At 41.4% G+C, this 27,997-nt stretch overlaps 1 protein-coding gene across 6 annotated transcripts; it reads left to right on the plus strand.

Moving 5' to 3' along the window:
- Positions 1 to 3,411: 3,411 nt before the first annotated feature.
- On the plus strand, positions 3,412 to 27,987 carry LOC140266708 (protein EFR3 homolog B). 6 transcript variants are annotated; one of them, XM_072361795.1, is made up of 24 exons: positions 3,412 to 3,592; positions 4,025 to 4,166; positions 12,232 to 12,308; positions 14,239 to 14,366; positions 14,805 to 14,955; positions 16,830 to 16,951; positions 17,249 to 17,398; positions 20,298 to 20,432; positions 21,654 to 21,732; positions 21,963 to 22,098; positions 22,195 to 22,356; positions 22,510 to 22,621; positions 22,781 to 22,832; positions 23,081 to 23,253; positions 23,348 to 23,423; positions 23,617 to 23,778; positions 23,940 to 24,071; positions 24,166 to 24,233; positions 24,382 to 24,509; positions 24,655 to 24,746; positions 24,858 to 24,906; positions 25,222 to 25,328; positions 25,418 to 25,467; positions 25,622 to 27,987. In XM_072361795.1, the coding sequence occupies exons 2-24, from the start codon at positions 4,160 to 4,162 to the stop codon at positions 25,725 to 25,727; spliced, it is 2,454 nt and encodes an 817-aa protein (XP_072217896.1). In that variant the 5' UTR covers positions 3,412 to 3,592; positions 4,025 to 4,159; the 3' UTR covers positions 25,728 to 27,987. The 6 variants fall into 6 exon arrangements, with proteins under 6 accessions (XP_072217896.1, XP_072217895.1, XP_072217894.1 ...); XM_072361794.1 differs by lacking the exon at positions 3,412 to 3,592 and adding an exon at positions 3,608 to 3,626; XM_072361793.1 differs by lacking the exon at positions 3,412 to 3,592 and adding an exon at positions 3,614 to 3,823 and having other exon boundaries at positions 4,028 to 4,166.
- Positions 27,988 to 27,997: the final 10 nt, after the last annotated feature.

The raw sequence follows: 27,997 nt of genomic DNA on the forward strand, positions 1-27,997 counted from the left end.
TAGGTCACCACCTGAACACTTTAGAAATGAAGTCAACAACTACCACAAAGTGGAGCTGCAGGAGTGAAGAATGCAAAGAGGATTAATTAGTCAGCAGCCACTCTCACTGGCCAGTAAAGCTGACTTCACTGGCCTCAAGACAACTCCAGGATAAATGCAGTGCTCTTGTCTTTTTAAACAAGGGTTGACACACAAATTAAATACCAATAAGATAAGAGCTTATTTACATTTCTCCCCGATGCACAGTTTAAAAAAACCCAACTTTTCTCCCATTCTGATGTCATCACAGACGCTTTGCCTCTTTGCTATGTTTGTGCTCTTGGCTACTTTAGAATCTGCCAGAGCAATTACAGACGCAGGTGTGACAAGTTCCTTTAAGGCTGTGCATAATTATAAACAGTATCTAAAAGGCCTACAAAATATGGCTGTGCAAAAGCAAGGAGGCTGAGTCACCGCCCATCTTCACAGGACCTGGAGGAGATTCAGTGCTAAACAGCAAGAACTAAAAAGCCCTTTTCTAGACCTTTAAAGTGATGTGTTGTAGTCGTAATAGACCACCGCACATTTAACTTTTAATTATTGTTTTTCTCAAGGATAAAAACAATAATATCAAGGATAAAAACAATAAAAACAATAATTTGCACGTTTTTAATTGAGTTTCATACAACTACATACATCGCTACTGTTTAAGCTTTCTGTAATTATTAGACAACATCACTAATATCTTAATTTAAACTACCAAAGCAAAGAAGTAAATATAATCAAGAAGAACTGACCTGTGAGAATTGAGGAATATGTTTTCCTGACAGCTTTATCAGGTCTTTGGTCTGCATGGTGGTAAGTTGGTTTTAAGTTTTTGCGACTTGCTAATGGTTTCCAAGCATAATTTAAAGCCCTTAAAGCTGATCTAATGAGTCCCCATCTGTTCCCAAGTGACTGGGTAGCTTAGACCTTTCACACTGATTACTGGACATCTAAATATAGCCCTCAGGTCTGAGGGATGTAGTTTTACAATAACTGATACCACATCAGCATAGAGCTCTGATACTTACCAAGTAACGACTTGTAAATCGACTTTGAATATTATATGTTTATGCATTTGACAGATGCTTTTATCCAAAGCGACTTACAGGTAGGCAGATAGGGTAAGAGGGTCTTGCCTAAGGACCCCTACTGGAGGTAGTACCTTTCATGCAGGGGGTTTGAACCCAGGTCTCCCACAGGGAAAGTGGCAATCATACCACTACACTATCCAGTCCCATTATCTATGTGATATCGCACCAGGTTGCAACGAAGGATAAGGAGAAAGTCAGTGGAGATCATTATGGAATAATAAGCTTATGCCTGGGACTAGGACCCAATTAGTTCCACCTGAAAGAGAGGTCAGCTATGGTCAAACCAAAGAAACTAATTAGCATTAAGGCTGACTACTTATGGCCCATGCTTACATGCCAGAAATGTCACCTACGCCAAAGACAGAGATCTGTTTGTGTCTCCTGGTGTGCATCGGTAATGCGCTCTGGTAACTTGTATGTGAGGCGTACGACTGCTGTCGGACAGTGCTAGCTATTGTTGGCAGTTGCACAAAGCTCTTTTGTAGTGAAAGTGTGCACAGGTCAGTTAAGGATAGAGTAGAGACTTTCGTAGTGACGCTCCACCTGAGTGGCCCTCAAGCCCATTTTCTGGAATAAATAGATCATTTATATAATAATTTATAATAATATATCATTTATAAATAAATATAAATATTCACAGTTGTAGCTCGAAATGACAACCTCTTGAACCACATTATAGAAATATAAACCCTCAAAAGAAACCTAGACTGAGAGAGTTTTAAAGGAATCATCAATGATATGAATGAGTTTAGATTCTCTCCGTGGCCGTTGTGGGTCCTTGGCCATTTTGAGATTATTTGCTGTTTTTTTTTTTTAGTTTTTCTTAATAAAATTAGTTTATTTTGTAGTCAAATAATTTTCTAGCTGTTTTGATAGAATTTGTGCTGGGTCGATTGGAGCTTATTTGTGGTTCTTTTGAGTCAATTTCAAGTCATATTAAGCTTTTGCCATTGTTTTGAGCCTCCAATAGGAATCTTAACCATTTTATTATTAGCTCTATATTGTTATTTGATGTTTTTTTATTTTATTTACTGAGTAAAAAAAGTTAAAAGTAACAGCAAAGGCTCTGGTCCAGGAGTCTCGTGACATCTTGGGTGCCCTGGAAATGTATGGATTCCTTCATTCAACAGATCAGGAAATTGGAACGTGCTCCCGGCTAATTCCTCCGACTAAAAGAGAAGCATCTCTACCAAACTGGATCCCAAACTGTGAATGTACTAAAGTTGTGATACTTTGTAAAATGTAAATAAAAACACAATGCGATGATTTCTCATAAACCAAGACTTTATTCATAATAGAACACAGAAAACAAATGAAATGTTAAAGATTGGACATTTTATTATGCCGTGAAAACTGTTACATTTTTGTTGTATTTGATGGCAGCAACATGCCTCAAAAAGGTTTGGACATAGCCATGTTTACCACCATGGAGCATCTCCTGTTTTTTCTAACAATAATCTGTCAGTATCCAGCAACTGAGGGGACCAGTTGTCGGACATTGGGAGATGAATGTTGTCTCTGATTTTTGTCTAATATATGACTGCATAACATTACTAGGTCTTCTTTGTTGTATTTTGTGCTGTTGTAATGGATCTCCTCTTCAGTCCAAAGCACGTGGCTTCCACGATTTCCAAAAAGAGTTTCAAGTTAGATTTGCTACAGAATAAAGTTTAAAGCAATAACTGGCATAACAGTTTATAATGAAAGCTTAATAAAGTAATGAAAAATAAAGTAATTTAATTTCATTCTGATTTCTGCCATCAATTTCAAGATGAGCTAATATTTTTGATGAAAAATTAAAGTGTCTCACTTTCAACATTTAATATGTTTTCTATGTCCGATTGCGAATATGATATTGGGTCGTGGGATTTGCAAATAACTGCAATCTGTTTTCATGTACATTTTACTCAGCATCCCGACTTTTTTGGAAGTGGGGCAGTAGGCGCACAGCATGACGTGAGATCGAAACCATATACAGTATAAATATATATTTGAACTACTTTGGAAACAGGATTACAACCAGTTTAGTGTCCGAAAGGCAACTTTACATAAATTGATATTGTTGATTTTTTTCTGTATATCATTAACAGTTACTACAATTAATCTAAATTAGGCGATTTAGATTCTAATTTCCATACGGCAATATTGTATATTTATTATTATACGGTAAAATTATTTGACTTTCCAGCCCTGTCTGCATGACATTTCGTTTTCTGTTTAACATTCATCAAATGTACACATTCACACGGACATATCCGGTGGAAACTGATTATGTTCAAACATGCTCACAATAAAGTGGTGTCCAAGGTGTCCAGTGGTGGGCTCTGCCACTGTTAGCTAGCCAGTACATCAGGTGGCAAGGGGAATAGTAACACTGGCTTTACCAAATTAATGGTTTCCTGGCATGGATGAACTTTAGGCAAGGCTCCGTACGTCAACCTATCGTTTTTTTTTTTTTTTTACCCTTTCTGTTCATGGTAAGCAACGGGTGCTGACAATTACAGATAAGAGGTACCACTAGGCAGTTAGCATGCTACGTTAGCATTGCTAACTACATTAACTCTCAGCATAAATTAATGCTAGATTAACTCAACACACTGCTGTTCACATTTATTAAGGATGAGTTAGCGCTGTTAGATTAATTTGTTGTTAGTACGTTACCGTCTAAACCTCGTCAAAACTAAAGGAGAGTAGTGGGAGATATTATGGTGACATCTAGCATTTGTAACGTTTATCAATTTGTAGTAACAACCATAATTTAACATTTCTGTCCAGATGACGCTAACTTTGCCAATAACTTGTCACTTCATGGGGGGAAAAAAAGCAATTTTTTTGTTAAATTGACTCAAACATACGTAGACCCCAACAATTGTTTGAAGCTTTGGCTAATTTGAGCATACCAACTTTAGCAGGCCAGAGACCAGCCAGCGGTTTTCCTGATTCGCGAAGCCCCGGCGGAGGTTCAGTTGAGCGCTGAAGTGCGACCCACCTCCCCATCTCTTTGAAGCTGGAGTAGCAACGCCTCCTTGTGACTAACATTCAGCATGACAGGTGAGTAACACCAAGCTACTTTACACCTGCTGCATACCTTCCCATGAGGGAAGATTCCTGTCTTCCAAAAGCTGGAGAGAAGAAGTAGTGGTGGTAGTTTTCTAAAAATATATGAGCTAGCCAGACTTCATGGCAAAGCACTTCTAACGGGGAACAGAAACGGGTGTTGCGGGAGAAGCTTTGCTTTAGTTTTCTTAGTTTGTGTGTGCGTGTGGGATGAGTGAACTTACACAGAAACTACTCAGCAGATATTTTGCCTGCAGTTGCACCCTCTGACATCCACAGTTGCATTCCCTGAACTTCAAGCCCACTGACTGAATCGCTGTACCACGGTGCCCCTCTTTCCCAGCTTCTCTCCACCCTCTTCTGTGTGCGGTTGGATAGTGAGTTCTATTGTCAGTGAGATGTTTATTAATGAGAGGGATGCACACGGAGAGCAGAGCTTCTATTGAAGGACTTATCGCTAATCTCTTGGTTAATGCGGGCAACTTGCCTTTGCACTAACAGAAATTACTAAGAAGCCTCGGGACTGGGACACATAAGTTTCTGTACAGAAGGGACTCGTGTTTGTGAGCAAGGTTTTAAAACTTCATGCAGAAGTTGGTATTCCTGTTCTGACTTGGTGCAAGTTTATGTTGTGTGTGTCTGTGTGTGGATGGAGTTGGTTTCGACTAATTTTCGACTGGTTTTCTCCTTGATTTAAATTTTTGAATAACCAAACGGTTGCACACATTTTGTCTGCTGGTTGTTCGGAAGCCTGCTGTGTCTATGACAGGAGTGGTGTGTGTCTGAGTGTGTGTGTGTGTGTGTGTATGTTTTTTGCTCGCTATGCCTTTGCCTGCAACCGATGCACCAGCCACTCAGAGGCTGGCACTAGACTGTCGTACCCTTCTGGACCACCGCGTTGGCAAGGGTAAGTGACAACACCACCTCCTTTGTTCTCCTTCTGTGCCCTCTCCATTTCTAAGTCCCATGGACAGAGAAGGCTTTCACCAAAAGTTGCTTTCCATATTGCTCCATGATACCTGATCATGCTGCAAATGGGAATCTGTATGGAGGGGGGGGGGACTCCTGTCTTGTGGAGTTGTTTGTCGTGCACAGCCAAGTGCCTTTGACGCACTCTAAGTGAATTGGCACAAGCCGCTGTTGTGTGGAGTCACTAAATTAATCTCGTGTGTTTTTTGTCAGAGAAATACTTGTTTTTTCTTCAGAAAGTGAGTCATGTACGCTGTAGGGATTGGTTGGAACTGTTGGCATGCACAAACATAGAAAAAAAGTGATGGCATGCTAGTGTGATTCCTAAGTACTAAAAAAATAAATGTCTTTTCAAGACATTTAAAGTATGCAGTAATCTATCTGATGTAGTTGCAGTGTTTTAAAAAAAAAAAAAAGCTTATTCAATTGAGATAATTTCACCACAATCTTCAATTCGTTGGTGTTGTTTTCTATGTTCATTCAGCGCGGAAAGGCACACTTAGTGATTGCTAGTTTAGGCTTTATGATAGGTGTTTCCATTGTTTCTCTCTTTAATTCCTGCTGATCAGTTTTAAAGGCTCAGGTTTTACTCTGGACTGATATTTGGAACATTGGATAGTTGTAAGCAGAAGAGACCGAGTTCAAAATAAGTTACATTAACGCACCCATTTATGCTTTTACAAGGACAAAGCAGCATCTTGAGGCGCCTGGTGTCCAATGCAGATTTGTGCATTAGAGGCAGTCGTTTCATCATCACCTCTTCCCGTTTTTAATGCTTGTCACAGTTGAGGCTTTGTGGTTGTACGCGTGTAATCATTGACTGATCAGGAAGCTTTACAATGTGAGCTTTACAATGTGAGCTTGTGAGTGATTGTATTTTTGTATGCACTGTGTTTTGAGGAAATTAAACATGAAAGAGGGTGAGCAAGCTCTCTCTTTTTCTTTCTCTGCAAATGTATAAATACACGTTCCTTCAAAACGTACGAGGATATGTGTCCATACGTTGGAGCAGTTCACATAAAAATGCACAGTGGGCACATGATGACGTAATCCCACGTTTTCTACAATTCGCCCCCATTGAAAAGGTGACTAATCAAACTTGAATGTCTTAAGTGTCCGCCACGCAACATCGTAGCTATTACTGTCAAAGTTATGTTCCTAAAATGTCAGAAAACGGGGGGTGGGGGGAAGAAAATAGACATTTGATTGTGGGGTATAAAATGCAACAAAGTGTGGCACAAAGTTTCAAACACAGTTGGAGGCTAGAACTGACAAATCAGGAGCTAAGGGAAGAATAATGATGGACGGGAGGAAAGCGTGACAATGATAGAGGAGGATGTTGCGTGTGGGGGGGTGTCTTCTCCCTTTTTATCCCGTTGGCGCATATTTTCGTCCTCCTCCTGTCTCCCCTCTTTCCCTGTTTTCTTTTTCGTTTTCCTGCTTCTGATTAATTAGAAGGGGGGTGGGTGCGTTTGCCTGTATGTGCTGCACTGCCCCGTTGACGAGGAGCGCTGTTGCAGAAGAATAGGGGAAAATCCAAGGTCATCACAGCATGCCTCGCTCTGACGTTGTCTTCCAGCCACATTTGTGCGCAAGTGTGTAAATGCCTGTATGTGTGTCTTCATGGCACGGAGAGAGAGAGCGTGTGTGCAATTCATAGTGTCGGGCCAGGCTCTGCACCAATCACAGCGCACATTCATATGCCTTTTAGCTCCGAGCACACGTGCAGGCATTTATCCCAGAGTGAGCACTGTGTGCGTGTGCGCATTTTCAGTGCCTGTCGGCACAGCACTTTGTCTGAATGAGGAACTGAGGCTGCATTAAGGAAACATAAGCGTCTGTAGTGAGAGACTCCCACACCACGATCGATGTATGGTAAGAATAACAATCATTTTTCCACTGCATATCGACGTGCGTGTGTTCTAAGATGTGTAAGCATGTGAGTAATGACAGGCATTTTGCGTTGGGCAGGTTTTCCTACATTCTCCAAACACATTTCCTGCTAAGATGTCTTATGGTAGACTGCCGCTCAGTCCAGAGTGGAACGTCTCCTGAAACTGTGTTATGGGCACTTGGACTCCTATGGGGATAGTCTGTTAGATTACAGTATTGGATCACAAGGAGGTGAAAGATGTTTATTTTCGGTAATGGACACTTATTTGCTTGAAATCTTTTTACTTGTATTGCTCCTCCTGTCTTAGTTGTGCTGGTAACATTGTGTTCACTGCAAGTGCAGTATATGTTTTTGCTAACTTGTATGTAGGCCAGCCCGTGAAAGAGGTTTTGATGTTTTCTTTCACTTCTTGAATGATATTCCTAATCCTTCAGTAATCTGGGCTGCATAAAGTGGGTTTATGCTTTCTTGAAAATAGGAATAGTTGTACATGTGGGCCGGTGTTTCCAGGTCATAAGAAAATGTCCTGGATGAATGTTTTTCTGTAGCTGTGGTGTTTGATATGTATTTGATTGATGCGTGCCAATTAAAAATGTAGCCAGCTTTGCTTTGAGGATATTGATGGCAAAAGACTTTGGTTTGTAGGTTAATGAATAATCAACTCTGTGCGTAGTCGAGAGTTTGGATAGATGTGCAGTGTGCCGCATGTATAGAAATGACGCTCTGGATATGATCCCCCATAGCCCAGTTTTAGTGCCTGTATGACACTGATTTATAGTGTGCCTGAATGGCTTTGTGTCACGAGGATTTGTTGGCAGCTGGGTCTGACATCAGTATGTTTGTCTCTTTTATGCTAGCCATGCTTGCAGCCACCCACACAGAGTCAAATATGTGCTTTGAATTTGACTTGTTTTGTCATGACTTATTGCCTGAAAGAAGATGCATACTGTTTGTGCCTCTGCAAAAGCGAGTGCACAGGCTATACGTTTGTTATTACCCACAAGATTCCCTCTTAATAGGTAGGGCTCATTGTAATAGATAATTGACTTGGTAGATTAATGCTGTGCTTATATTCATATGTAGGGAAGACATTTGAATATCTGCTGTCCTCTCTATTTGCCTTAGAGACTAATAAAAGACAAATAAAAATCCCATTTCCCACTCTGTCACACTCCCGTAACGCTGTCTTCCTCGTCCCTATAATACTCCTCCCATCTCCTCATCTCCTGTACAGCTTTCTGAAACTCACTGAGTGACAGTTCATGAGCGTCTTGGTAGGCTTTTGAATAAGCCTGGCTCATTATTTGCATTCTGATCTCATCATATCTTTCTCTTTCAGTGTCTGTCGATTTGTTCTTGTGCTTAAATTCAGTGTTTTTTTTGAAGATGTTTGCGGATGTAAAAATAGCAGGACTTTGTGCCTCCCCTCCTCCCTCTTACGTAATGATAACCCCTGGAGAGCAGCATGCTCTGTAACATTTGTGTGAATGTGTCTTGGACAGGTATATGTCTGTCCATCACGACAGTGGTCCCACTGTGTACTCTCTGCTGCTGTGTGTTTCTCCACAGGAGTGTGGCCTGCAAAACCAGTGCTTTGCATGCACGTAGGCGAACGTCTAAACATCTACTGAAAGCTCTTTTTTCTCTTTCTAACAAATGCACGCAAGCATGCATTTGATATTAACGTTGGTTCTGTATGTGGGTGGACATTTTTTTTAAATATTTAATGCACATTTCATGTCCTGAAATGAAATTTTTGTTTGCCTCTTTTTCTCACTTCAGCATGCAGTTTTTTTTTTTTCCTTTCCTTGCTGTCTCTCCCCCTAATGTGGAAATGTTAAGCTGACGTTGTGTAATCTGTTAATGTACCAGCCCGTTTTTTTAAGGATATAAATAGATCTGTGATTAGCTGGCTCCTTGTTATGATGATTTGATGGACGGAGACCCCCCCCTCACATGCACACATACACTCATCCAAGCTGGAAAGTTCCCCAAGCCTGTTGCTTTAGGCTGCAGAGAAGTCCACCCTCTAATTTTATTGTCTTGTTGCATCAACCAGTGACTCATTGCTTTTTCCCTACCAAGCCCCCCCAAAGTGTGTGCGCCCGTGTGTTATGTGGGTTTATTATTGTGTGTATGAGTGTGTTTGGAGGCGTGGAGGAGCTCGGTGTCTAGCCTCTAAATGTGTCGGTCAGCTTGTGGTCAGAGTGGGTGGATGTCGTGATACCCCCTGCTATATGTGCTTTTCACCGCTGTCATGCAAATCCTTGTCCACCCACCTTATTGTGCTTGCTTCTACGCCAACCCATCATTACCAAGAACACAACACCGCTCGCTTTCCTTATTTCTTTTTTACACCAGCTTGAACACGGCACACATGATTTTCTCTGCCAGTGACTCAGACTGAGTTTCTAGCAAAAACAGGGTAATGCAGCACATTTTGAAGTTGCAGATTGTACTGGACGTCTGTTACGAGACTGTTTTTTTAAGTCCACATGATGGTGCCACATTACTTGAGATGAAACGAATTTTATGCTTTTAGCTCAATTGGCTTTTGTTAGAAAAACTGTTCAAATGCATTGTGCAGTTAGCCCACAGCTGGCCTTGAATAAGCACTCGTTGGTCACGTTATAAGATGGAAAAATATAAAACATTTCCACAGAAAATGGGGAAATGCAGATCTTTGCAGTGCTCCACTGGAATGCTGACTATCATGTAAATTGCCACACCCACTGTTACCCACTGGACTGTTAAAATTTCATGCCAGTTGTACTAGAGCTAAAGTTTTCCTTCTGAATAAACTCTCTGTGTATCACTCTTTCCAAAACATCTATTTCCTTTGCAGCTAACAGAGAGGACAGGATAGATTTGTACTGGACAGAGAAGATGCAATAAGTAGCTCTAATCTGTGACTCATTCAGTGCATCTAAATCCACCTCCCCATCACCATCTCAGTATCTGTTTTTCCATTCTGGTCTCTGTCACTCTGCCTTTCATCCCCCGCCTTTTTGTCTCTACACTGGGGACCTGCTGTGTTTTCATTAATTCATCAGTGACTCTTACATTTAGGCTATGGGCCAGTAAGGCAAGGATGAGTGAGGGAGGTGGAGGAAGTAGGTGCAGCAGCCAGAGCGGGAGGGGTGCAGAGGGTTCATTAGTGTTTGAAGTGATGGAGGAGAAATTCTGTGAATTCACACCCGGCACAGAGATGAGCGCTATTGCAGCTCTTGCTGCAGCATTCAGGTGATCTTTTTGAAAGCAAAGAAGCCTCTCAGACTGAGGCGCCTTTAAGTATTTAAGATTGTAAATAAATTTAAAAAAACAACAACTTTATTTAGATATTCAAAGACCTGCAACTGCTGCCCTTATGTATCGTTTTACGGTTTTCAAATATTTGAAGTGAACCAAGCAAAATGCATGTATGTAATTCTTCTTTTAATCTTTGTAAAACTTGGATATATTTTCATGGACGACAGTATAATGTCCATTATGTTACTGGAACCCTAATGTTGAATATTGTGTCAGTCCTTTGCGTCCCCCTGCTGCTCTTACACCTTTTCTAATGCAAGCACTGTATGTGATATTTGAAATATGCAAAGTTTGCTGTGGTTTGTGGTGGTCTGGTCTGTGATTTTGTCTCTGTAGGAGTCTGGTTGTTCTTCACGAGGCATAAGACTTCCAGCCTGTGCTGGTTAAAGATTTGTTGAACATTTCTGGTTGCGCTTTAAAAAGAGAAGTTTGCCGCGTTGGTCGAGTCCAAAGAGAAAATGAACATTGTTGTATAGGAATGGCAACTGGGCAGCTGGTAATCTTATTAATGTCGGGTCAGTGTGTTCTCACAATGAGGTTCTAGTGTCACATCAGTGAAAAGTGCTTAGGTCTGTGGAACAGCAGCTGTGATAATGCAGAATGACACATTCTTTTCAATCTGGAGAATGAAAAGAAGGAAAATGTTTCGAGAGAGGAAGGACAGAAGAAAGCCTGATTGTTTTGCAAAATTTCCGCTTTCTCGGTTTGAAGTGTCAGACCTTCATACCATTCATGACTTGGCAGCCCAGCTGGCAGCGTTTGACCTACTTTTTTCCTTAGCTTTTGGGACCATGAAACTCACCTGCTGAGGGTTTGATGAAGAAAGTCTAATATTGTTATGCAGAGCTACAGGAAGGTTGACAGATTCATTTTGTTTTTTTCTTTTCTCATATCTTCGCTCTCCCAGGGTCCTCTTATGACTCACCACTGCTGAATTGACTCAGCCAATCAGAATTCAGCTCTCTGGCTGGGCTATGCCTCAATGCAAAGTCAGAAAAATCACGGTTTATATTGTGTTGCTCTTTTGTCTTCGAGGCTGTCTTGATTGAGAGGACGGGAAATGAAGCGCATGTGTTCTGAGTACTGACATCGTGGTGGAAATAACTACATACTTTCCACATATTTTTATTTCCTCAAATGTTTTTATGTGGCAAAATAAAGACTCATGTGCTATAAAAGTGCAGGAAGATACTCCTGGAGGCACAACCTGAACATTGTGCACCTGTGCTTGTGTACTGACTATTTTTTTTTTTTGGCATAAATTCTTTTGTGTATAGTTTTTTTTTTTTTTTTTTTTTTTTTTTTTTCTTATTCTTTTCTTTTGGTACAGCTTTGGATAGACCTATGTCAGTCTGGTCTGTCAGCCTAACAGCTGTTGTGGCTATCTTCAGAAGCTGCAGAGCTTACTCATTGTTTTTTCATTTGCTGCAGCTGTGTTTTCCTTGTCGAGAGGTCAGTTGGACTGTCTGGCTTTTAAGCAGTTTTCCGCAAACGCCTGTTCATGAGACGAGACTTCGCAGACGCCATCAGGACACCTTGTAGTTAATGTAAATGACTGCTGCGCTATACTCGCCGTAAATCAGGTTGTTGATATTAGTGAAGCAGTTACTGCATCAGCACCTCAACTCTTGCTCACTACGTAGTGATTTTAAGGACACTTGCAGTTTGTAACGTCTCCAACTTTGTATTTCGAACGTTTGGCTGATTTTCAGTTATTTCATCACTTTGTATTTAAAAACACTGAGAGACGGAAAAGTGCTTTTGTGGAAAAGCTATCAAGAAAGACTGCATTGCTTTGATTTTATTGCATTTCTCATTCATACTGTACTGTCTAATGGGCCATTTCTGTCTGTCTTTTGTTTTTCTTCCATTTGTCTTCATCGACAGGGGTTTGTGGTTGTTGCGGGGCGCTCAGGCCTCGATACAAGAGACTGGTGGACAACATCTTCCCAGAAGATCCAGAGGTGAGAAGCTCAGGCGACACTCTTGTGTTTCTTCACTAAAACCTGCTCTTGATGTCTTTAATGTTGCAGGTCTGTACTATTTCCCCTTTCTGCTGCACAAGCTCACATAGAAATGATGCGGAACTATCCAAGGTGGATCTGAGCTGTGAATAAAAACAGTAGTTATCTTAATGTGAGGCTATAACTTGCATTGCATCGGGTTTAACAGCTACGCAGTTGCCCTCCTCAAAGCTGCTGGTGTCAAACGACAGACTTCAGTTTTGCTGCAATTTTCAATGATTAACTGAGATCTGACTGAGATGACTCGTAAAGAGAATTGATTTGGGTGGAGATAAAAAGCTGATGCTGCAGAGGAAACTATTCATTAGAGCTGTTGCGTTACTACAGTAACTCATTTTACTTTTTATAGATCTGTCGCCGGATTTCATTACAGGGACATTCACAATTTATTTGACCAGTTTAGTGTGTGTGTGTGTGTGAATATGCACCAGTACATTTCATACCCCCAGAAAAGGTTTCTTAGTCTGGCTTCAAGCTGCTGTGTGTGAGCCTGCTGGTGAAGGTGCCCCAGTAGCTCTGGAACAATGAAGCCACCCAAGCAAGTCTATTCACTATCCACACATGTAGTTACATGTAAATATGTTTATGGTATTTCAGTGTTTCTATCAAATAATTGGTGGCAAGGTGGTTAATTATAGGCTTAGTTTTTGTATGCACAAAATGTTCTGACAAGGTTCATCAGTCATTTCAGTGACATGTTTCAAGCAGCAGTAATCCGGTGGTGTAATTGTTTACAGATTACAGCTTTTAGGTGTTTTAGAGAATCAACCAGAAGCAAAGCTGATTGCCAGACCTTCTCATTATAGGAAGCTATCATTTAGCAACAGATGTTTTGAGCTGTGCTAGCAGGAAGCGCACAGGTGCAGCTAATGACACTAACGAGCCTCCTGTAATTTGATTGTTTCAGAAAGACGAACTGAACCAGATAAGCTGTAAAATAGGTCCTTTTTTTATCGTTCAGCAACCTTTTTTTTGCTACAGCTTGGCAAGGTACCTGCAGTGAAAAGCTATTAGATTCTATAGCCTCTTTGCTGTTGACCCTACGCATAATGCTCAGCAAATTAATGGCGTTTAACAAAATTCCTCAAGTTTTCAGACAGAAGTGCCTCTATTGCTCCTCTGCATGTTTGCCATTACAGTATCTGAAAAGCACAGGTGTCCATGGGGAAAAATACAACTTAAACACTTTCTGGCCTGCTGTCAAACTACTGAACAGAGCCATTGTTAATGTTATAAGCACAACATCTTTTAGTTTGTTTTTTAACGTTTCATATAATGAGTGTTATCCTCCTTCTGCATCATACTAGTGCTTAACAACTCTTTCTATTTTCCACAAAGTAACGTGTTTATGGTGGATATTTGGGCATATTTCTTTTATCTGGGGTGCTGCTTTGGCTTGTTTAGGGTCTGGACTGAATGCAAATGGATTCTCAGTGGACCACAGATGTTTTTAGCACCGACCAAAGTGAAGAAGTGTGAAGTAGGTCAAGGGGAAACGTAGGAGGAGAAACTTAGTGATCCAGTTATCCGCTTGAAGGGTTTTAGATTGGGGAGAAATGCTTACTTTTGAATAAACATGATTAAATTAGCTCATAAATATCCGTGGGAGAGTTGATGAATAACACATTGATAAATTACTGACCTTTTACCCTGGTGTTATTTCAAATATCAGTGAAGGTTTTCCAACTCTAAGCAGTGTCTGACCACCAGTAGATACACCAACCTCATGAATATCTGCTCTGACTTATTTTATCATAGGTCATCTGCATCTTTACCGTACTAAAACATCAGCGAGAAGAACACCCTTGGGTTTCTTTTATTGAAATGGATTCAATCCTTCTCATTATATCTTTAACCATCACCCCTCTAGGATGGGCTGGTCAAGGCCAACATGGAGAAGCTGACGTTCTACGCCTTGTCGGCTCCAGAGAAGCTGGACCGTATCGGAGCCTACCTGTCGGAGAGGCTATCGAGGGATGTGGCTCGGCATAGATACGGGTGAGCTTCAGCTGTTGCCATTGCATCACTGTTTTTCAGCACATTAATTGGTTTGATTTCAGAACAACTAAAACGTAAACTTTGATATTCTAGGAGGAATTTTAGGCCGTTGAAGAGTTGTTCTGCTTTTATCAAAGAGCTCGTCTTTGTGCTTGATAGATCCACTTCATGTTATATATGTTTGGTCTTTATACTTTTCTTTCATCTTATAAAAGAGTTATTTGTAATTTACAATTTCAGTCAAAAGCCTGCCCAGTCTGTTCATTCTGTAAATGAAAGCTGGTTGTTTTTCTATACTCGTGTCTATGATCCTCTGATGATTCTCATCGTTCCAAATAGTAAAGATCACAGCCGAAACATGTTTAATATGATCACATTTCTTTCTTATCTTTGCCTACAGCGTTAAAGTTGTCCCTCTGTTTTTCTTTTCCAAATCAGGTATGTGTGTATAGCAATGGAAGCGCTGGACCAGCTGCTGATGGCCTGTCACTGTCAGAGCATCAACCTGTTCGTAGAGAGCTTTTTAAAGATGGTGCGCAAGCTGCTGGAGTCTGACAAACCCAACCTTCAGATCCTCGGAACCAACTCGGTGAGTTTTCCTGGATGGTATTAATATTTAAAGAGTCGAGCCTTTGTTTTGTGTTTTTACTGTGTTAGAGCAACTTTGTTGTGCCATTCCTCCTGTATGATGAGCATTTTTGGTTTGGTTTGGCTCGATTTTTGGCTTTAGAAAAAGTCAGTATTTCTTTTTTTTTTGGTAAACATAAAAATGGAACGAGGCAGTGCAATGTTGTGAGAAGTTAATGAGGATCATTTTGTACTGTAAATGTAAGTTAGTAAGCATAGAAGCATGCTTGGTGATATGATTGTGTGTCATTTCTATCCCGAGTGTCTTCAAACCAGCCAAACAGCTTTTTTTTTGTGGCTCTAGATATCTACACACTCAAACTGTTCACTAATGTGTTTTAGTTCTACAAATTCTACCCATCTTAGCAGATTTAGAGGCATTATCCAATCAAAAGATTTTTGATTTGATGGCACAGAGTAAGAGATGCACACATGGAGAGAATTGCTGTATTAATATTTTAGTAAGATCAGAGCTCGGAAAGAGGGTGGAAGGCAAAGAGAGTGATGAGTATCCTCCGATATGGAAAGCAGCTATCAGTGCGGTCACCAGAGGACACATAAAGGAAATCAGATTAGCTGCAGACTACAAGGGTAAAGCCTTGCAGTCATTAATACAAACTGACAAGACAAAGCAGTTCACACTCGTAATGTCCGGCTATCACTCTCTCACACATAGTAATGATTTTGAGAGAATTGGAAGGTCATTTACTGATGAACTCTGTGCTGTCCATGTTTTTTTGCATATGCATTTATTTAGTATTTTACAGCTGAAGGATACGTATTGTTCTCTTTAATTTCTCCATATTTTCTAATGGTTGGAAAGTGTTTTAATTTCACAGCCTCTGATAGAAGGTTCTTATCTGTGTACAAATGGACCACAGCACAAAAGTGACACCTTGTGCACAAATTGTAAACTGCTTTAGTTTACCTCCTATTACTATATGACTTGTACAGATGCATTCGGTATGTACCTTAATAGATGGCTTTGTGATGGAGAATACTTGAGGCAGGTGGTTCTTGTGCTCTTGTCTGTGATTAAAACATAAGCCTTTATAGTCTCCAATCTCTATAGCCTGTGGTCTTGGCTACTATTCTTTAAGCTGTCAGTCAAATATTAAGTCTTCTTCAGCAGACAAAGAGCTGATACATTAATACATGGAAGCTGCCCAGTAATACTTGCAGCAGGACAGCTTCCAAGTATGAACAGCGGCAGTGTATTGGTGCTGCAGCTTAGCAACCTCACAGGAGCGGTTATAAGCTCACTTCATTAAATTAGCTTAAGGACACTTCATTTAATTTGAAAACCTATCCAAACACAGTCATATTCATCCACAGTGGACCAGCTATTTCTTTGGATATTAATTTTCTACTGGAACTCTTCTCTTTTGTGTCACTGAGCTTACCCAGAATGTGTGATTGTATGAGCAAATTTTAGCTACAATTACTATCTCCCTCATTGACTACAGCTAATATGATTATTGCTTCAGGTAATGTTGTGATCTAACTTCATTCTGAAGAAATTCATTATTATTAGAATTATTAACAGGAGTGTGGTTTGAAGCTGAATGTCAACCGGATTACTCATATGACATTTGCTGGACCTGTTGGAGAGCCCCCCCCCCCCCCGCTCTGTTTTATTTTTTCTCACTCCTTATAAAATGTCAGGTCGCTACAGTTTGATTTGTATTTGGAAGATAATTAGCTAAATAGCATTTTAACAAATCGTCATAAATTTGGGCTTTTGAGGAGCTTTAAATCTTGTCGTATCGTCTGTCTTGTTTGACATGAAACTGAACTTGTTTTTCTTTCTTCCTCTCACTCTTCCTGTGTTGTCAGTTTGTAAAGTTTGCTAATATAGAAGAGGACACGCCGTCGTACCATCGCAGTTATGACTTCTTTGTGTCACGCTTCAGCGAGATGTGCCATTCAAACTACGAGGACCCCGACATTCGCACCAAGTAAGTGTTGTTTTTGGACTACTTTGGAGAAGTGTTTATTTTAGATTAAGGCCTCTATTGGACCTTTCTTTTATAGAATATTTTTAAAGGAATCTTTTCATCTTAACTCCTTTGTTTCTGCTGAAAATAGACAAACTGACATCCCTGACAAGTGAAGTTGGACTTTGGTGACATGGAAAAAAAAAACCCAAGCAGAAGAAATTAAAAATACACGTTGCTAAATACAGATTTGTCTTTATTGTGTGGGGTATTTGTGTTAGATGATTTCTGACATGTCTCTGTTTTTGTGGCCATTAGGATCCGGATGGCAGGTATTAAGGGTCTGCAGGGTGTGGTGAGGAAGACTGTGAATGATGAGCTGCAGGCTAATATCTGGGACCCTCAGCACATGGACAAGATTGTCCCCTCTCTGCTGTTCAACCTGCAGAGTGGAGAGCGTACAGAGAGGTGAGTGCTTAGTATGATCTTTGTTATTTTGTTTTTTTTAAATTCAGAATAGATCAGACTTGTTGAGAAATGAAAATGGCATGGAACAAAAGCATTTGAGACCCATGGCTTTATATTTTGCAGCACATCCTTTTGAAGCAAGAACTGCAACCAAGTATTATTTATAGCTTTTGATAAAACTTGTACATTGGGGGGGCATCTCACTAGGTTTTTTGCAGGACTTTCCTTTGAGGTTAAGCTGGTTCAAGATCAGAACACAACCTTGGCCACTTCAGTTTTTAATTTTCAGCTGTGATGTGTGACTGATTTCAACATATCTGTGCAGATTCTGATGTACAGTGCAGTATAGTGGGGGGTGGAGTTATTTTGTCTGTGTATTTATTCTGTGACCATAAGGTTTTTAAGAACTGGCACATGTCTAACATTCAGTTTTATCTATCAGGAAACAATCTCCCAGAAGCATCGACATGTATTTTAACAAACCCCTGCTAAGCATTCATTTCACAAGGTTTAATCTCACACTTGCTGGATATCTGAACACAGCATGTTTCATGACATTAGAAACAACGGCGGACTGTTAAGCTGCATATAAACTTGTTAGTCCTACTAACACACATAGTAAGAGCAGTAAAGCTAAATGCCCAATAAAGTTTCTCTGATTTTCATAGTTTTTTCATTTGTGAGATGTCTAAATGCGTCAGAAATTGTGATAGAGAGTCGGTCCATTAAGAGTACTTGTGACTTTTCTGTTGCTGCAACACGTGTAGCTCTGAGCCTCGTATGACACGTTATCATGTGATGTGTCTATAATGGTGTTGAAACAGATTAAACAATGCCATGTCTAACACGTGGGGGTGAAGTTGTGAGAGCTCAGTGTTGACCTGGCCTGCCTGAGTCATTCAGCCCAGAGCCATTTTGCTGTAACCCACTGATACTGTTGTCTCACATTTGACCAAATTTGTCCCGGCAGTCTAGAAAGCCATCATCCCATGTCATGCGTCATTGCTGTCAAGATTTAGTGAACCATCTGTTCTCCCTATGGATATCTATTATCCCACAAATATCATCTTTTAGCAAACGAACTGGGACATGAGAAGTACTGTTGTGCCATGAAAGGGGGAAGCCTGAACAGAAATAGTGCAGTGGGTGGAAAATAAAAGCTCACAGACTCAAAGAGGATGCCAGAATATTAGGGAGTGTGCAGAGTCTGGAGCCTTTTTCTGTTGGCAGCACTCCACATACTGAAATCCACTTTGACGTCAATGCTGAGATCTGAGGGTTATGGGAGCAAAGGGGGAGGGCGGCATCCAGAAGACTAAGAGATTGGGAGGAAGATGGATAATAGAAAACTGAGCAATAGAAATGGGGAGGTTATTGACAGAGAGATTCGTAGACAGACTGGCACAATCCACCGGAGAGTCATATTTCCTTCTCAGCTTCCTTTCTCTCTGTTTATGTTCTGAGGCCTGTCCCTGCTGTGCATCCTTATTTCCCATCTCACACTGAGTCTAGCTTGTCATTACTGACAGCAGTCCACACAGAATCTAATTATCTCACAGTGGTGCTTTCTTCTCAGCTTTAATCCCTGTGCACTTGTTCCACCTTATTTAAAGATCAAAAAGTTCAGACTAACTTTAGTAGAAAGTTAATAACAGAAGCCTTTTGCAGAGTCCCTTTGGTATGTTACACTTAAAGAACCAGAGCCTGCACGCTTGTGTTTAATGTGTTGGAGGTGCCTCCAGACACTTTTTGCTCCCCAAGCAGTAGTTCTTCACAAAGTCTGTTTACAATCTGGTGTGAACATCCACCTCAACTGATCTGATCGTAAGTGGACAGCTCTACTAGCATCACCTGGTATTGCTGTGTATCTCCACATACCCGTATTATATCCCCGCACTATTTATGCCCCTCAAATGACCAAATTAGAGGTGAAAATATGCACAGCTCAGCTCTGAAAATGGGGTGCAAGGAGTGAAATGCCAGGACCTGCAGGACAGAATGAACCTTTGTTGCTGCGCTCGCAGCTATTTTGTTAATTGTCAATTCAGAAATCTACACAAAGGAGAGCCAGGAGGTGATCTGAGAGTGATGCACCCTCTGCATTTTTACAATACTAGATAACAGAAAAATTCAATCATCAGACCTGAATTTGTCACGAGTGTTTGGCTGGCATATAGTACACCTTATTAAGATATTTAATGTTGATGTTTCTTGTAATTTGTCACCATTCTGAATGTCAGGAAGTAGACTGCTGTGTTTTAGATGTATCTGACTGGCTTTGTAAACATCCTTTGTCCCTGCTCAACACATCAGTTGACTCAATTCAATGCATCTGTCTTAATTTAGCTGTTTTTGGAATTGAGGAGCCACTCAGAGGCAGGATTTCACATTTCCTCCTTCACAGCAGCAGCAGGCAAGATGAAAGAGTGAGGCTCTTAATAAATAATGTTATCATTGGTTACCGGAGGCTAGTCATGAAAAGTAACGTCGGCGGTGGATGTTTTTAACTATGCATGAGGAAAAACCCACATGCACATCTGCAGACTCGGACACAGACATGTCCCCCATGGTCAAAATAGATGTGTGATACACGGCTGCCTGCACACGCAAACACACACTCGGTGGCTAACGCTGTAGCTAATTTTCACTCCAGTCGAACTGCAGCTGGAGAAGTCTCCCCAGGAGCTGCAGCGATACAATGACTCTCAGTGTTGATCTGCAAGAAACTGTGTCTTTGTTGCAATGTTTGTGTTCCAGAATAAATCTGATTCGTAATCCTCGCCTCTTCTGTGTTTGTTTCTCCTGCTCTCCGCACCCCTCCCTCTCCTCACGTCCTCCCTGCCCTTTCCCTCTCCCCTGCTTCTCTTTCTGCTTCCTCACCTGCGCCGCTGCCGACCAGCCGCTCTCCCTCTCCGCTGCAGGCGTCGGAGAAGGAGAAGGAAAGCCCGGTGGAGCTGACGGAGCGCTGCTTCAGGGAGCTGCTGGGACGAGCCGCCTATGGCAACATCAAGAATGCTGTCACGCCAGTCCTGATGTGAGACGGCCTCGCCAACTCTTATCCCTATAATTCTACCCTCCGTTTGTGATTTTGTGCTTTTTTTTAAATTTTAGATATTGACCGAACACGAAAGAAAACTGCATCTCAGGGCTCTCTTGCAGCATTTTTATCTTTACCCACGATTGGCCCATGGGGGCGTGGCAAGGGCATTGCAAGGTTTCTTAGTTGTTGTTGAGGAGATTTGAGGGTGTGTTTGCAGATGGAACATTGAAATTGTATGTTGCTGTGCTTATGTTGAGTTTAGCCTGTAAAATGTGCTTCTTTTCTGGTCGGACACTGCAGGTTCCCTTGTTTTTGTCAGCGCTATCATGCTTTTGGCGTCGTCTCTGCTGTTATCACTGAACAAATCTTTTAGTTTGTCGTTTTCTTTATCTGTCTCCATCTTTTTCTTTTTCCTTTAGTTTCCCTAATTCAGTTAGCCAGCTTTTCCTCTGTCTCTAGAATGTAGTATTCTACCTGTCTCAGCCTTATCCTTTGAATGCATGCATCTGTTTATCCTTCCTTTGTATGTCCATCTGTGTTTTGCTCCTCTTGGCTTCAGGCTTTGCTCATGAGCTAGAGTCTGTGGTTGTTTCTGGTCTATTTTGGATTAAACACTGGAAGTGGTCGCTGAATTTGCCCTTTTTCTTCTATTGAAGCCGAACGAGTTTGTAGATGCAGAGTGATGCTGTACATGAAATATACTGTGAAACCACAGTTAAATGTTACATTTGTTTTGCATATCAGCACAAGAGTGCAGGTAACGTACGTGATCTTAATGCATCAAATCAGGAAATAGATTTTGGAAATGGGCAGTTTCAGATACTTTTAAGTCTATATCTGTTTTTTACCGTTTACTTGTGCAGTTGCATCTGAAATGATTGTTTCTTCTGAAGCGCCTTGATTGATCCATCCATCCTTTAGTTATTTATTTTTTAACCAGCTGTTCAGGATTAGTAATTACTTTGATCAAGGCTGCAGGATGTTGTGATACTGATCATTACAGATCTTGAGTTTTTGTGCTGTTTTTATCACTCTGTTGCAACATGATTCTGCGATATTATTAACTGTAACAGTTATGAGGTATTCTTTGCCCTGGCCATGTCCATCATTAGAAATGAAATAAAACATGCAGTCTTAATGTTGGGCCTCTGTAAAAGTTATCTCTCCTGTCACTTTATAATCCCATCCTCTGCTTCCTGCTGTTTGTTCCCACAGGCACTTAGATAACCACTCTCTATGGGAGGGAAAGACCTTTGCAGTGCGTTGTTTCAAAATCATCATGTACTCCATCCAGGTGAGAGATGGAGTCTACGACCCTTCTATTTCTCTCTCTTCCTCTCACTTTGCTGACTGCCTTTCCATGTCCAAGTAGTCTCATTGAAGCACCATATTTTTCTCTTTTATTTTACTGCCAACATTTCTCTTCAACCTCCACTTTTTAATTTGCTCTCTGCTTGAATTTACCAGCTTTTTAAACATTTTTAATTCAGTCACACCATCTGTGCTTTCCCCCCCCCCCCCCAGTCCCAACACTCTCATTTGGTAATCCAGCAACTTCTCGGTCACCTGGACGCTAACAGCAAGAACTCGGCCACAGTGCGAGCTGGGATAGTGGAGGTATTGCTGGAGGCAGCTGCCATTGCAGCCAGCGGCTCTGTAGGTGCGTCACACACATGCAACGCGCCGCCTGGCTAACTGAAAAGCGGTTTGGCTGTCGGATGGTTTCCGCTTTTAACTGCTCACTGTGCATTTGCAGGTCCCACAGTGTTGGAGGTGTTCAACACCCTGCTGAGGCAGCTCCGTCTGAGCGTGGACTACGAGTTGACGGGCTCGTACGACGGCAGCACCAACATCGGCACCAAGATTATCAAAGCACACGAAGAGAGGCAGCTGCAGGAGGCTGTCATCAGGACCATTGGTGAGTCTGTGGGTAGCGTTTGTTTTGTGATGGATTTCGTTTGTATCGAGGAGGTTAGTTCTTGTCTGCTCTCTGTGTTTGTACCATGTATGTGTTTTCTTTTAGCAAATATTAGTTTGATGTACATCTGTTCCTTTTTTTTTTTTCTCTCAGGCTCATTTGCTAACACCCTGCCCACCTACCAGAGATCAGAGGTCATGCTGTTCATCATGGGCAAGATCCCTGTCCCTGGAGTACATCTAACTCTGCCCTCCACCGGTTCTGGGTATATTACACAGCATGCACTTTGTATCCATTATTTTCCGAGGACACCAACAAATGCACAGCAGCTTGTGGCACAGTTCTTTGTAAACAAGTGTTTTCAGAGCTGAGTGTGTTTGTGAATTTTAAGGTTCCATCTGAATCTTTCCATTTTCATCCCCAGGCCTGAGGGTACTAGGATGATTCAAGTTATGTTACTCAAGTCCTTGGTTCAGGTAGGTGCTCATTTCTTTCTGAATGATCGTTCAGTTGCAGGAAAAAAGTGGGTCTTTATAGAATTTTACAAGACAAGAAAAAGCTAAATGTGTACAATAATGAAAAATGTGAAGGAATTATTGGTTGTTGGATGACAAAAAAAATCAGCTACTAGAGAGTTTAGTTTAATTCCTCAGTCTGACCAACTGCAGTTTTCATTCCATGCTCTACCATAACACGCGTGTCCTTTTTCTAATCGATCTCTCAGGTGACTGCAGGCTTTCAAACTACAAACATGCTCACAGCGCTGCCCAGCTCTTTCCTGGAGCCACTGCTGTCCTTCTCTCTAACCGAGGATCCAGAAATTCGACTGCTTGTCCTTCAAATCCTTCTCAGCCTCATCGACAGGCATGACAACAGGCCTAAGTTTTCTGAAATAAGGTGCGTAATTGTGAGCATTGGAACGTGGAAAGGCAGAAGCTCTAGTGCTCTGGAGTTGACCGTCTGTGTTGTATTTGGCCTCCCTTCTGTGTAGCATCATCTCTGACATCTCTGTGCTGAAGCTGAAAGTTGACAAGTGCTCCAGACAGGACAATTTATTCATGAAGAAGGTAAGTCTTAATAATGCATCAGCATTTTTCAGGCTTTTATCAGATTTTCTTCTCACACTTTTGAGCACGATTGGATCATTTCTCACCGAACACTAACCAGAATTAGTTACAGGGGAAAAACAAAGCAAATTGATGTACATATATGTATAAAGAATGTCAGAGAAACATCTCCTTGCACATCACTCACTCACAGCACGGCCAGCATCTGTACCGACACATCTACCTGGGCTGTAAGGAAGAGAGCAGCGGTCGGCAGCACTATGAGACCCTCTTTGCCCTGTTGGGTCTTCTCAGCGTGGAGCTGGCCAATGAAGAGGTGGTGGTGGACCTCATTCGCCTGGCACTTGCCCTGCAGGTAAAGATGCATTCTGTCTGGGAAGAAGAATTGACACCCCAGTATGACTCCCAAATGTTTTAAAATGAAATGAAAATAATTTAGAAGGCATAAAAGCAGATAACTTTACAGACTGAACAAGTATGCATCCTGTTTCTGAAGCCTCTTTGTATCCCGTGCAGGACCTGGCTCTGTCCACGGACGAGGCTATGCCCGTTTATAACCGCTGTGCTGTTCATGCCCTCGCTGCTGCCTACCTCAACCTCATCTGCCAGCTCACCACTGTCCCAGCCTTCTGCCAGCACATACATGAGGTGTGGGGTCAGGATCCTTTAAGTGAAAGCGTGTGTTTGTATACCAACTGTTAATGAACTGCTTTCTTTCTTTTCCTTTCCCTCTGCCCTTCAGGTAATTGAGGTGAGACAGAAAGAAACCTCTTACCTTTTGCCTGAGGACATCTTCATTGAGAATCCCAAGTATGTGTAAGCTGCTTTCAAAACTCCTTTTTTTTTTTTTTTTTCTCCCCAAACTACACCAGTGTTGACTTTGATATTTAAGTATGCGCTACTCACGTGGAATTTCTGTTTGCTACATAAACATTCAGCTCTCCCTCTTTATTCCTAGGCTGCCCTCTTCCATAGAGAAGGTGGAAGGAGATGTTCTGTTCCTCCAGTCTAAGATCACTGAGGTTCTTGGAGGCAGTGGTTATAACACAGAGAGACTGGCTACACCTTATGTCCCACAGTATACTGGTACGGAGCCCAAAATATCTCAACAGAAATGGAAACTTGAATAGGAATATAGTAGTTGTTGAATATTATCAAAATGTATTCCTGCTTGAATGGCCCATTCCTTCAATAAACGAATGAAAGTAAAATATTTACGCTCTTCTTTCAGATGAGGACCGGCTCTCCAAGAGAAAGAGCATCGGGGAGACTATCTCGCTCCAGGTGGAGGTCGAGTCTCGAAACAGTCCAGAGAAAGAGGAGGTAAATACTCAAATATTCCCTCTATAAGGACATTTAATCCTGGACATTTCAGGACAGAGCTCTTCATGCTCATCGCCACGTCATATTTTTTCTGTTTGTTCTGTTCTCCAGAGGACACCAGCAGAGGAGATTACCTTTGAAACCCTGAAAAATGCCATCGGTATGACTTTTTTCTTACTTCTGTGGCTAGAGGATGAGACGTCTTGCTCTTCAACTTTATTTGTCGTGCTTGAGCAGAATGAAAAACATTTTTATGATACTTATTGGCCCCTATAGACTTTTTCGGCCAATAAGTATTGTATGATAAGTATTACTTGTTGTACATAAGTAAGCAATTGCATCTATTTTTGGGGGGAAATCATGAAAGCGGTATGAAAAGTTGAGGTTTTGCTCCACCTCTAGCAGCAGAGACCACACACAGCTGCTTTCATTGGGAGTGCATATAGTGCTTTATGCTGTTTCTGTCGCCATCTAGTGGACAGCGTGGGTATGGAGGAGCAGGAGAGAGAGAGGAGGAGACAAGTGGTGGAGAAGTTCCAAAAGGCCCCCTTTGAGGAGATAGCTGCCCACTGCGGTGCCAGGGTACAGTAAAATACATTTTCAACACACATATTTGTTTCTTTCAGCTTGTGACTGTTTTCTTAGGTGGATGTTTTTTTTGTCCCTTCTAGGCCACGCAGCTGCAGAGCAAACTAAATCAAATCTTTGAGATTACAATCAGGTAAGTGACAGAGCTTTTAGATGTTTACATTGTGTTTCTAAAGGTCAGCAATGACATGGATGGCGATGATCCTGACTAACAACATGATACACATGATGATAACGTTGAATCATGGCGATGACCACTGTTTTGTTTTGTTCCTCCTCCTGTCCAGACCCCCTCCCAGCCCATCTGGAACCATTTCGTCAGGTTACGGCCAAAGCCAGAGCCGATCTGTTCCCATTTACGAGATGAAGTTTCCTGACCTTTGTGTGTATTAAACCACAAAGGGTGCAGCTACGTGACAGAACTGATTAACCTTCCAGGACTGGGAAAGGATCTGGGGTGGTGGGGGGACCATTTCTCACTGTAAAATCATCCTGACCGTGGAATCAAAAGGCCACAGTGCATGTGGGAGAGAAGGAGTTGCAACTAAAGAGCAAATCGATTGTTGTTTAACTTAGCTGTCTGAGATGTCCTTTTACCCCTCGATTGGAGCCAAAACAAGCTGACTAATGTCAGTAAATGCAGCAGTCAACAAGCTTCATTTACTCCTGATTAGATGTGTGTAGAGACTCTGCTGGTTGATTATTTTTTGTTTTTTTGCCAAGAATTGTGTATTTCTGATTGGGTTAATGGTTGTTCTGTCACTGGAAATTTTACTGGCACTGCAATGTTTTTTCTTCTGACCTTTTATTGTTCGTCCGTCACAGGGTGCCATACGACCTTTGATCACAAAATTAGTTTGACGAGTCTCGCTCATTTCTGACAGCATTTTATATTTGTTTTTATAGACTTGATGACTAGAGTGTATGAGAGATGGAGGCATTTAATTTACTCAACAGTGTTTTTTCTTTATTTGTGTGTGTTTGATGGATGGATGGATAGATGTACCGTTACTCCTTCCATGTCCCATGTTACTCAGCACTTAAACACCCGTCTCCACTGTTGCTTTTCTGTAGTTTTTGCCTAGCCAGAAGTGCTTTCTTTTCTTTTACATTGGGCATTTATTTCCTAACTCATGCTCTATTTATTATTTGGGTTTTTAGCTGCTTTTGACTGAAAGATAACCGCCAACTAATACATACATGAAAACACACACACACACACACACACAGCACCAGTCATGCCCACACTAACCCCTGAAGTGTTTACTGCAATGTTTACCACACTGAACACTAGAAGAACAATTATTTTTTTCTTCCCATATATATGTGTACATACAGAGAAATATATAAATCTTTAAGAGGATGTACAGAGTAGGGATGTTTTTTGTGACTGTGTGTGTATATATGTATACTGTATATTCTAATTTTAAACTGCCACCGCATTGGTTGTGTCCTCAGTTAAGGTAGAAATCTGTATCCAGAAACCTGTTGTTGAAATCAACAACCAGTGACACATGAGTTTTAAAGTCCACCATAGCAAAGTGCATCATCTTGAGGCCATGAAGTATGAAGGAACCCGTCCTTTAAGAAAGTACTAGTTAGAAGATTCTTTCCTTTTTCTTTTTAGCCACAGAAACGGGTTTCCAGTGCCATCATCCTGACCTGCATTGTTGCCATTACATCCATAAACCTACAGAATTGGGTTTGCAAACGGCTTCCCAGCAGCGCACCCGTCTCATCAAGCTCTGTAAAAGCCATTCTGTGTGCACATGTGCGCACGCACAGGTAGAAAAACAAAGTATAATGGCAATAATTTGGCACGAGCCCGAACAACATGGTCCAGCTGTAGCTAGCAGATCTTCTTGTGCGTTTTTGAATTGTGCCTCCTGTCACTGTGGTGCTGTGATGGTTCAGTTTTGTGACGTTTTAAGGCACCAGCCCTCCCCTACGCTTTGACTGAGCTGCATCCTTTTTCTTTTTTTTGTTAAATTCAGACTGTGGTGTCCGGTTTGTCCCTGATTGTCTGGTGTTGAAGTCCAGCTGGCTGTGTTTCCTTTCCGATGTTCTGTCTAAAGTCTGTGTATTCATGTCCACGCACGTCAGTGTGCCGTATCGTCTGTTCATTTGAACCTTTTTTTATTTTGTGTGTGTTTGTTCACGTTTCTGTGCGTGCCCTCGCACAGATGTGTCTTTTATCATCATAACCTGAAACCAAACTCTACAGACACGGTTTAGTTTTGTTCAGTGACTCTTACAAACATGTTGATGAAGAACAAGCTATCGAAGAGCAACGCGCAACAGTCTTAATCCTCCAGTGACACATTGTAAAATTGTCTTTTCAGCATCTTGAACTTGGAAGTGAAGATTTGTAAATCTATCAGTCTGCGTGCTGTCATTGCATCGTGTAATGTAATATTAACCAACGTAAATCCAAATTTATTTTTGTCATCACATGTCTAGTTAGTAGATCTGTTTACGATGTAGTGCTGTAGGTCAAATCTATTCATTCTGTGGACTTTGCACTTTAAAAACTGGATTATCTAGTGACGAAGGCAGCTTTTACATGGAGGAAATGCCTTATGCGTGTCATACCTGACTTTGCATGCTAGTGATGTTGCTGTGTTGTACAATAAATGTATCTTGAATCATGAAAGAGCTGAACT

The sequence above is a fragment of the Leuresthes tenuis genome, unplaced genomic scaffold (genome assembly GCF_036924035.1).
Source record: "Leuresthes tenuis unplaced genomic scaffold, fLeuTen1.0.hap1 SCAF_13, whole genome shotgun sequence".
Taxonomy (NCBI): domain Eukaryota; kingdom Metazoa; phylum Chordata; class Actinopteri; order Atheriniformes; family Atherinopsidae; genus Leuresthes; species Leuresthes tenuis.

Coding starts and splice junctions, on each gene's coding strand:
- LOC140266708 (XM_072361791.1), top strand. CDS start 4,995: ATGCCTTTGCCTGCAACCGATGCACCAGCCACTCAGAGGCTGGCACTA. Junction 16,952..17,248: donor GACCCCGACATTCGCACCAA/GTAAGTGTTGTT, acceptor TGTGGCCATTAG/GATCCGGATGGCAGGTATTA. Junction 24,747..24,857: donor ACAGTCCAGAGAAAGAGGAG/GTAAATACTCAA, acceptor TCTGTTCTCCAG/AGGACACCAGCAGAGGAGAT.